This window comes from Anarrhichthys ocellatus, unplaced genomic scaffold, assembly GCF_004355925.1.
Source record: "Anarrhichthys ocellatus isolate YVR2014 unplaced genomic scaffold, GSC_Weel_1.0 scaffold8, whole genome shotgun sequence".
Lineage (NCBI taxonomy): Eukaryota > Metazoa > Chordata > Actinopteri > Perciformes > Anarhichadidae > Anarrhichthys > Anarrhichthys ocellatus.
This window is the reverse complement of record NW_022280038.1, coordinates 1,689,815-1,700,934: the sequence shown is the minus strand read 5'-3', so window position 1 is coordinate 1,700,934 and position 11,120 is coordinate 1,689,815. Positions and strand designations below refer to the sequence as shown.

General features: G+C 44.7%; 1 protein-coding gene across 3 annotated transcripts in view; it reads left to right on the top strand.

The window, feature by feature from the left end:
* The window catches only part of LOC116384222 (transcription initiation factor TFIID subunit 4), an 80,530-nt gene that overhangs the window by 23,341 nt on the left and 46,069 nt on the right, over positions 1 to 11,120 (top strand). For 2 of the 3 annotated variants that reach the window (XM_031848698.1, XM_031848699.1), the window contains 3 exons: positions 1,942 to 2,111; positions 7,722 to 7,852; positions 10,936 to 11,061. In XM_031848698.1, the coding sequence (XP_031704558.1) occupies positions 1,942 to 2,111; positions 7,722 to 7,852; positions 10,936 to 11,061 (427 nt within the window). Of the gene's footprint in view, positions 1 to 1,941; positions 2,112 to 7,721; positions 9,035 to 10,935; positions 11,062 to 11,120 lie in introns of those variants that run through there. The other variant, XR_004212797.1, reaches the window with a different exon arrangement.

Here is an 11,120-nt window from a genome sequence, read left to right as displayed (position 1 = left end):
GGGGGGGGGGGGGGGATTTGTCTCGACGACAACTCCCAAGGAGAGTCGCAGCCTTTTGAAGGATGCGAGGACCTCGTTTATGGCCTCTTATGGCTAATGTGAAGTAACATGTAAACACTGTGAAATCGGCTTTATGCCTGTGAGAAATGACCGGTGCATCAAAGAAAAATGGTGAGCAAAGCGGTGTGCAAATAGAGTTTGTTGACATTAGCACTCGGCCAGATTCATCACGGCTCTGCGGCAATCCTCAGGAGCATCCTTAGCTCCGTCCAAATGCTCTTCATCTCCCCGCCTCGCAGAGCGCCGACACAAATAGACTCCGCAATGGGAAATCTGTGCCATTAAGACCAGTGCACAGCCCTCTGTAACAAAACCAATGCGTGCTGTCAGCCAAGGAAATATTCATGAATAGAAGCAGGAGCATATGTTGATAAAGTTAAGACATGAATACTGATATTAAGGGTTTGTTTACGAGGCTGTTCCTCCGCGCCCAAGCTGAGTTCTTTTTCATTTTTTTTTCTTACATTTTGTCATGACCCCCTGTACTACAGCCCAAAGCATGTTTCTCCCAACAGTGAAGGGTGTAGACAGAAGGAGACAGCGCAGACAGACCAGCCAGTAGGAGTCAGTAATGCTGCGACAAGGACAAGATCCCTAAAGACAGCTTCCCAAAGGGGCCTTTCCTCAGCGCTAGCCGGGCGCCCAAATCAGTGTGCGACCTACACTGACTTTAGTTCACTCTGAACTACCTTGTACCTCTGCTGCAAGTCTATTTTAGTGTTTCTTCTGCAACAAGATATGTTAAAACTTTAAAATCTGTAATCAGAACCAGATAGAAGGCATCAAATCGCCAGAATGCAATACTGGCATTATGTTCTCAGGTTGTCTGTCAGTACGTACGTATGTTCTAATCACAGAATTTTCTTTAAATTTGGCACAAACCTCCACTTGGACTCAAGGATGAACTGTTTCGATTTCGGTCAAAGGTCAACGACACTAGCAGTGTTTCCATTCACTTGTCAAGCAAACTTTAAGCGAACTTTTGAAATGTTGCAAAGAACAGAAATGTGAATTAGGTTTGTTTCCATCAAATGGTTTGGAGTGAATAAACTTGGCTACAAGTAGTTTGGTCAGACGTTGGCGCTGCAGGCTACGCATGGCAGTAATCCGGCAGTAAACCGAGTACAAGGAGTAGAGGTTGCGAACCGGAAGCAAAACAATCAACGAGAGAAAAATGGAGAGAGGTCTTCAGGAATTTGTTTTCAGTTGGACAAGTGTTAATTGTACTTTCATGTCAGCTAGTGTTGGCCATGTTTTAGATTGAGAATACAAGCATTGGCATGATTTTGGAATATTCGAGAAGACGGCGACAGCAGAAGCTGATCAGCCAAGTGAGTCAAATGTCCACTACGTCAGATTTTACTGGTCAGTTCGGCATCCCATTTAACGCTCTAACTCTTTTTCGACGAAAGCAAAAAAGCGTCTCAAGGGAACGTAAAACTTTATTGAGCAAATTGAGGAAGTTGTATGGAACTGTGCGATACTTCAAAATGCTCATATAAAACACGTGACTGGAAACACGGCTGCTATGGCCTCGCATCTGTCCCATTCTCTCGAACGAAATATCTCAGCAACGCCTTGAAGGACGTTTGGCACTAATGTCCACCTCAAGGACTCAACGAAGAACTGATTAGAATTTGGTGGTCAAAGGTCACCGTGAATTTGTATGCTAATTGTGACAATTTCTCACAAACGTCCAATAGGATAAAATGATGAACAATTGGGACGGATGGTTGGTGGGCGCACACAACTGCGAGATGGTAATTCTAGTGCCAATATCATTGAGTCCTCACCACCAACGCATCACTTAATACCATTGCGGAGGAGAGGATTGAGTTGCATCGTATGTATTTGGCTAATCTACCATCTCTCATGTTGCAGGGACGATGACGACATCAACGACGTGGCCTCCATGGCCGGGGTGAACCTGAACGAGGAGAGCGCGAGAATACTTGCCACCAACTCTGAGCTAGTGGGAACGCACATCCGCTCGTGCAAAGATGAGGCCTTTCTCCATCCGGGCCTGCTCCATCGACGAATTCTGGAAACGGGTAAGGCGGGTGCGCCCCGGCAACGTCGAGACTCATAAACCTTTTTAACTCTTAAACGTTCTTAGCTGCGGTTGGAGAACGTTAGCCTCTCAGATGTAAAGCGGTGGTTGTAGCAGCAAAAGAACATGTACCTCTACGCCTCCACTCTAAGACAACAATCCAAAGCTGAAAATCCAGGCTGTACTGGTGATGAAATCCCTGACTGTTGTCTTTCTGCGTGAGGAACATGTTGTTTCTGTATTTATAGTGTCATCACTAAAGACAGTTTTTGATTTTTCTCTCCTTCAGTGCTTCAGTCTGAGCCTTTTCTTGTTTGGCCTCGGCTTCAATTTGATACACTTAACAATTCTTTCACCTCCTTTAATGAATTCTTCAGTGGCTGTCTGAACTCACTGGACCCCAGGCACACACATAAATACTTTATGGGTTTGTCTTTTGAAGGCTGGCTGTCAGATTGTCCTCTGGACTAAAGGAACAGAGTTTAGAGGAATAAGACTTGGCAGTGGGATTTTGATTCTTTCTCTCTTCTTGTAGTGGGTCTTGACACTCCGAAGACAGACGGCGTTGCGCGTGCTAATCGATACAGGCGGAGGGGTCTTGGTTTGTTTGCAGCATCACACCAGAGTGATAGTGTCGTCGTTACCTCTTTTTTTGCCACCGGCAGTCAATCTTATTGCTTGGGATACACTTCAGGCTCCCGCCACACGGTGAAACCTGTGAAAATATATACTGAGCATTAGTACTGGAAGTAAAAACAGAGCCTAGCATCTCGCTCCTGTGCATCGGATCAAAAAACACACAGCATAATTCCACGTGACGGGCAGTCTGGCGCCCTCGTCTTGTTTTATCTCAATTAAAGTATCTGTAGTGTGGCAACGGAACCCCGCAGGTCATGTTTCCTTACGTGGACTCTTGGCGTGGTTGTTATCCCCGTCACCTTTGGGGCTGAGGGGTTGTTTAAAAATATAAATCTTTCCAGGGGGGGGGGGAACGCAGCATGATACAGGGGCAGGAGGCTAGGGCGCCCCCTGCTGGGGAAGTGGCACTTGTGCAGCTTTGTTGTGTCAGTGATTGGCCTCTCTGCGCTCTCAGCTGACAGCAGTCCGAGGGAGGCTCCTCGGGCCTGCCAGCTCCGCTCAATCAGAAGAGCCTCGGCTGCACCACTCTCCTGTGTACAAGCACCAAGTTCCACTCTGCTCCGCCTCTTCATTTACTACTGCATTCCCCATTTTTTTTCTACCACTTTATTTAATTTCTTCTAAAAAAAAATCCTGATTCCAGGAGAGGATGTTAGTTTCCGTTCCCTTCTTTATTTTCTTCCTCGTGTCTCTCCATGTCTCTTGTCCTCTCTTTTATTTGTCCCCACCCCCCAACACAGACCAAGTGTCACCGCCCCACCTCTCCAGAAACCTCTCTCTCCCTCCCCTCCTCATATCTCTTCAGGCTGGTCCTTGAGCTGCTGGGCATGGGGGGGGGGGGGGCTGTAGCGTTTCTGAAGCTGCAAAAAAGCACTCCACCCCTCCCCAGATCAGGAACCAGAACACAAGCACAGCTGGAGCTCTCTAGAAAAGCTCCTCAAAGTAATCATAGTCCACTGAGACTTTTGAGGTCCACACACACACACACACACTCTCGTGCACAGACATGCATGTGTGGGCTTATTGCATAAAACACTGGTCAACACAAACATGTTAGCATTCTAATTGTAAGACATGAGCTCCAATATCTCTTGGCATCAGAAATTCTTCAATAAAAACACAGTAAATGTAGAGCATCAAAAGTCTCTAGATGTTGTGCATGGGTGTCAGGAATGTTGCCCTTGCGTTGGCAAAAGTTTGCTGCGCACTATTTTTAAGAAAGGGGGATTGGAGGAGGAATCAAACTGAGGCTATGTCAGAGTCCTTGAAAGGAGATTATCAAACCTGGTCTTCCGTGGTCACAATGTGAAATTCACTCCAGATCACAAAACACTGCACTTACATTTGACCCTATCACTGAGCATCACGGGGTCATTAGAGTTTATTAATAAGGTCTGTGTGTGTTTCGTAAATCTTTAATAAGTTTAATTTCACCTCGGCTATGGAAGTGTGGTTTCCAGTGTTTGCTTTTAGGAGTCATTTGTTGCCTCTATGTTCTAAAATGTTCGAAACAAAAAACTGTGCTCATATTGTTGGCATCATATTTAAAATGGATGCGAACTGTAACACGGATATAACTTGGTGCCATCGCTGCTATTTGTGGCTGCACTGGATCTTGACCCCTGATGTGCAGTCGAAATTATTTTGTGCTGAGTTTATCCCGATCAGCACATGCGAGTCTATCAGCTAGTCAGCTGCCCCGAGAGGACTTCAAGTATCTCGGGAGGACCTTGGGTTATTATATATCCGTGGGCAGAGGAAAAAAAAAAAGAATAGTTTGCAGGTATAGATACAAACTAGTGTAGTTGGGTCACTCAGGACCTTTTCCATGTTCACTGCTAGCTACTTTTCAGGTAGACCCTTGTTGCCATGGATACCATTCAGTTCTATACTATATAAATATTCAAGTTACCAGGCCTCCATGCAGATTGTGTCTCTCTATTGGATTTCTCGATGCTGTCTGTTGTGTTGAAAGTGACGAGCAGACAGCTGCAGTAGTGTTATCTAACAAGAGCGCATGACACACAATAAGACCTATGATAGTTATAATTCATGGTTTACGTAGCTCCTACTTGATATATCGCACTGATACCCTGTAATAAGTCTTACCACAGAAAGCTCTGCAACTGCACGTGTAAAAAGCAGCGGATGCATGCAGATAGCAGATGGGCATGTTTCCATACGTTGTTGTGTGTGTGTGTGAGTATACGGACGCGTTGCACACATGCTCACAAACAGTGAAAATGCACTGCCTGGGTGAGCTCTTTCTGCAAGTTTAACGCCATCTTTGTGTCTTTATACTCCTTAAAAGGAAAACCATTGACCCCTTTTTCTGCCAGTAAAACTGAAGTATTTTGTGGGCGGAGCGTAGGTGGTGGCATTAATTAACGCAGGCTGGCAAGTTTTGAAGGCTTATTTTTTATAATGGCTGAAGAAAAGAAAGTTTCTCTCAATATGTACAGTCACTCACTTTCCGGGACCGCAAGTGTTACCGGGAATCATATTAGCCGACCCCCCGCTCCCCAAGGAGAGGGGAGCAGATGGGAGCTCCGCAGGGGATGGCTGGTTAGTTAGCTAGCTAACTGGCCAACTATCGCTATAGCTATAGCTATAGCTATAGCTAGCCAGCTAGCTAACTGGCTAGCTAACTGGCTAACTATCGCTAGCTCTGGAGATGGGCAAGCTAGCCAGCTAACTTACCAGCCTGCTCTCCTCCCGGTGAAGTAGTCTGCCAATGGGTAGGGGTCGGCTAATATGGTTCCCGGTAACACTTGCGGTCCCGGAAAGAATTTCTCTCAATATGTACAGTCACTCGACTGTACATATTGAGAGAAATTCTCTTTTCTTTAGCCATTATAAAAAACAAGCCAACAAAACTTGCCAGCCTGCATTAATTAATGCCACCACCTACGCTCCACCCATGAAATACGTTAGCGAGTCTCCAGAGCTCCCGTCTGCTCTCCTCCCGGTGAAGAAGTCTCCTAGCGGCTAGAAGTGGGACAGAGGGACCATAGACCCAGCACTGCCACTGGCCACCAGCCTACTGCTGGGCTCATTTTCTTTAACCAGTGTAACGTTGGCATGAAAGTAATCATGACGTCAGCTGTGAAAGGGTCTATAAAGATAGTGACAGATCTCAAACATACAAGGAGCCGCACTAGTAGCTCTGTGAGTCTGTACTTTGAGTGAAATGCTTACTCCAACGCTAACAGGCTAATGTTTAGCAGGTATAATGTATAACATGTTGACCATCTTAGTTTAGTGTGTTTACACCTTAACATTTACTAATAAGCATTAAACACAAAGTACAGTTTAGGCTGATGGATGTAACTACTTTTGCAAGTATTTGGTCATAAACCATTGTATTGGACACATTTTTTTTTTTACCTGAATTTGGTAGAGACGTCTTTTAACCTCGCGCCGCCATCAGGTCCAAAAAATAATAACCTCCGATAACTGCTGAGATTGTTCAGTCTGAAACCAAAGCGGCGGACAGACCGACTGACGTTGCCGTGCCTAGAGCCATATAGCTTGCATGGTAAAAAATTACACATACAGTATTTCCACCCAACTGGAGATGCTACAATCTTTGGTTCATGTTATTCCTGTTATCTTTTCTGTGTTGTAGAAATTAAGCAAAATATCAAAGCGTTTTAGTTCATTAGTCTGTTTCTAGGCCCTTTTTTCTAGGTGAATAACAGCGATTTGTTTCAGTACAAGTCCAAGAATGTGTGTTTTGCTCACAGTAATGTGGCTCTCTGGCTAAGTCTCTTAAACTTTCTATGAAATATTAATGTCCCTGAAAGATCTTATTTTTCAGGAAGCAGAAGCCCATTAGTGTTTTGCGTTGACCTTGTGACATTGCCACATGTATTGCCCCTGTAATTATAAGGCTAACAGGGCTCCCTCCATCCTATTTCAAAGCTCCAGCGGATGAGGAGTATATGTATTGTTCGGCTGATTTAAATAATTGGTGTGGTTTACTTAAAAGGGTGCCAGAGAGAAAATTATGGTAATAGAATAATTTAAAAGGAAGTTGGAAACAGATAGTAACCCCACCAAAGTCTGTCCTCCTCTCTTTTGTTATGACTTCAGATGAGTTTTGCTCCAAGGAAACTAAATTATCCTTCTCCTGTGAAAAAGAGATGGTCAATGTCGTTTACACACTCGAAGGAGCTCAGCTAGTAAAGCCACTCTGGAATTTGCGCTAAGACTGTGAAACAAATTAACTTTTCTGTGAGATGAGTCCTATTTCTGGGAGTTAATTGCACGTAATAATCCAGACAGTTTATCTGTGCGAGTACAGTAGATGTGTGTGTGTGCGGAGAATGAAAGTTGCAATCTTCTGTTGGTGTGTTTTTATGGGATGTTGTGTGTGTGTGTGTGTGTGTGTGTGTGTGTGTGTGTGTGCACGCTCGTAGCGAAACAATTACCGTCTACCTGCTTAGCTGTTGTTTTTCTCGAAATGGCGAGTCGTGGAAGCGAGTGTAGTGATGATAAAACAATCAGTTTTAAACCTGTTTATCCCTTTAGTAAATTAAATGAATAAAGGCCGTGTTATAAAACTCCCGGATGGTAAAGTGGAGGATCAACATTTCAACTGCGACGGAATCAGTGAGGCGAATAGGGTTTTGATTATGAGAAGCAAAAATACTAACTGTACCCGATTGTGGGTATTGAAGTGATATTAATTACATTACAGTCATTTAGCAGACGCTTTTATCCAAAGCGACTTACAATTCAGAGTCTATCACATTTCTACACCGTAGGCACAGCTACAGGAGCAATTTTGGGGTTAAGTGTCTTGCTCAAGGACACATCGACACGCGACTAGCAGAGCCGGGGATTGAACCGCCGACCCTCTGATTGAAAGACGGCCCTGCTATCCACTTAGTCACAATCGCCCACAATTAATAAGGAGGTACTGATTGCAAACGTTTCGTCTCGTCCTCAATGTGTGTGTCCTTCACAGCCAAGAAGTTCGGAGTCACAGAGGTCCCAATGGAGGCGGTGACATTCATCTCACACGCCGCGCAGTCGCGACTTCGAACCGTGGTAGAAAAGGTTTCTACCATCGCGCAGCACCGACTGGACTCCTGTAAGGTGGGAACAATGCAAACACACACACACAAAGTAGAGATGTCATCAAGTGCATTCTTTTATTTCTTATTCAAGCATTTTTTTTATTTTGCCACACACCAGATAAGTCAACTTTCCCATTCTCTGCCACATGTTTTAAAGCTGCTTACCCTATTTGTTAAGGTGCAGCTGACACTGGGAGAAATTCAAATATTCAACCTGTAATCCTGAGTGTAAATTCAAAGGCAGCGGGCAGGTGGGCAGGACGAAGTGGAAGCTTATACAGTGTTTTAGAGAAACCTCACTACCCTCAATTACCGGCGTTGCACTCACTGTAGCCAATCGGCATCCCTTCCTCCCTGCTGCATGTGCTACTTCGGGCGGCTGTGGCTCATTAATTGCAGGGTTGGTGGTTGTGTCATTGTGTGACTGTCATAGGCGAACGTGGCAATCAAAAGCAGTACATTGTTTATCTTCTGTGCTGGTTCTCCTGTCCGTTTGCCCAAAATGGGGGCAGGCCGACCCCCCATCTACTGTAGGTAATACACTGACTATTGATAAGTATATATTTATGTTTGTAGCAACATCGTCATACAGAATACTCACTGGAGTTGGGAAAGAAACTTTATCAGGACATTCAAGCACACACACACACACACACACACACACACACACACACACACACACACACACACACATGCTCTTAAACACACAAACTTGAATATGGGCTGGTACGCTCCCAACATTCCCACACAACAGACACGCAGTGCCATGCACACAAACGCACTTTTATCTGTCTCGCACGTAAACTCAAAATGCAAGTGTACCACTAACATAAACACATAAAAGTTAATATGAGAAGCCTTTTTTTTTTTTTTTTTTTTACCTTTTAATTTGATAAACAAGAGTCAGTCAGCCAAAACTTGAGGTACAAAAGAACTTCCAAACGCACGTCCTGGGTACTTTTCCCGTTACTAGTGACTCTATCTCCCGTAGCCCTTGAATGCAGCTCTACAACCGCATTTAATTGGTGTACATTAAAGCGCAAAACCCAACCCGACTGCTAGCCTGAATCTCGGCGAAGTGGGGGGGAAACTTTGAAAATGTGTTTTATTTTCTCCTGACACCGAGAATGGAGGAAGAGGAGGAGGGAGGAAGAGCAGCGCTACAGCTGTCCCCATCTTGTTTGGTGCTTCTTCTTCTTCTGTGCGTTCGTTCTTTTCCCTTTTTTGTGGTTTTATAAATGAGGTGTGTGTGTGTGTGTGTGTGTGTGTGTGTGTGTGTGTGTGTGAGAGAGAGAGAGAGAGAGACACGGAGCTCTGTGAAGCCACTCTGTTGACATCAGCGGAAAAAAAAGAAAAAGAGAAAAGACCAAAAGACACACAAAGCGGCCTTAAAAGAGCAACCGGGCTCCGATGGCGGCGGCAGGAGCTACGGCAAGAGTGCAGGCTCAGCGCTGCAACAAAGAGGAGAGAGAGAATGAGTCGGGGGGGAGGCGATGAGCCTCCTCTGATGTGTCTTTGTGCTCTGTGCCACCCAGCTCCTCTCATCCACACACAGACCTGACACACACACACACAGATGGAATAGAGAGGGATGTAGAAAGCTGCATCGGTGACACACAGACATGTGAAATACAAGCCATTATCCTATTAACTTTTGATGACCTACAAAAGTTGTGTTGTTTTTTTTTCCGCACCTGCCTTTCCTTTTCCCAAGTGGGAGGGCGACGGCGCCATATGCAAAGAACATTCGTCTTCTTTAAATAGACAAAAAGTTAGTGTGTGTGTGTGCGTGTGTGTGTGTGTGTGTGTGTGTGTGTGTGTGTGTGTGTTCACATCTGTGATCAGACCGCTGACGTCCCAGATGAGCTGCGTCCTGTGCAGTTAACGATGAGGGTATTTTTATGCTGATGAGCAGGGCATACCAGGCTCCTTCATTACCATATTTATGATTGTACTTCTAGAATTTAATTGTGATGGAAGTCAATCTTTTCTTGATTGAGAGCGGTACGACTCACGCATTGGCAAAGGATGCAGAGAGAACTTCCACCACAATTGCAAGTCAATGTAAACACCTGGACAAAGTGTTTCAGAAAAAAGTCTCTCTCATTTTTACGACAACAACAAATTACAAACTTCAAGTAAAAAAACGATGAAAAAAGACAGCACTTCTCACATGTGTCAGTTAGAGCTGGGGACAAGTTTTGGAACGGGTTTTGTCCGCTTGGCGTTTCGCCTCGCTATATTTGCCTTCTTTTATTTTTCAACACCGTGCCCGCCATGTTTGCAGCTTCCTCTTGCATACGTGTTTACGATCTGGCACCTGGTCGCTATGTTGTTTTTTTAATAGACGGCCAGGAGCGTCCGAAACACAGCGACATAAGAAGAAGAGAGGAAATCCAGGCAGAGGGGCAGGGTCTCTGCAGATACAGAAGGGACGATGAAGAGCTAGTTTATTTTTTAGGAAATTCCTGCATAGCATAACTTTGGCTTATATAGAGGACTGACCTATGTAGTATATTCTCTGCACGCTTAATTGTGAGCACATACATTTTGTACAACTTCTTTTCGCCAATTTGCTCTCTAACTCATGCCGTGCCTCCTGTGTCTCCCTGTGGAATAAGTGCTGAAACTTTCAGTCATTCGACAGAAAGTTGATCAGAAACAATTTTACTACTAATTCTTTTTTCTTCTTGATGTTGTGATTTGCTGCTTTTTTTTAAGTCAAGTCTCTTTGGGCTGAGGGCTGTTTGCCGTACAAAAGAAGTACATTTGAAGAAGCCACACTGGGCTTAGCCAGATTGTGCTATTGACAGTTTTCTGACACTAAATAATTAAGTCAAACAGGGCAATGACATGACATACATGATGAAAATAATCATTAGTTACATGACTCTGGAATCCAAACATATTATTCATCTACTGTTCTGTGCAACTGTTCAAAATGTTGTTAGAGCCCTTTTAATGCGTGACAATCATTACTGTGTTGCAAGATAATCAATCACGGATCGATGGACTGACGACTGAGAAAGCAGCCGCTGAATGGGCCCCGTGCCTATTTAATTTTTTTTTCCCCAACTGATTTCTTCTCCATCTCCTTGTCAGGACGACGAGTGCTACGAGCAGTCGGCAGACGTTCGCTCTCAGCTGCGCTTCTTCGAGCAGCTGGAGAGAATGGAGAAGCAGAGGAAGGACGAGCAGGAGAGGGAGATCCTGTTGAAAGCAGCGAAAGTAAGTTGTCACCTCACCATCCTACTGCGTCTGTTTGTGTGTGTGTGTGTGTGTGTGTG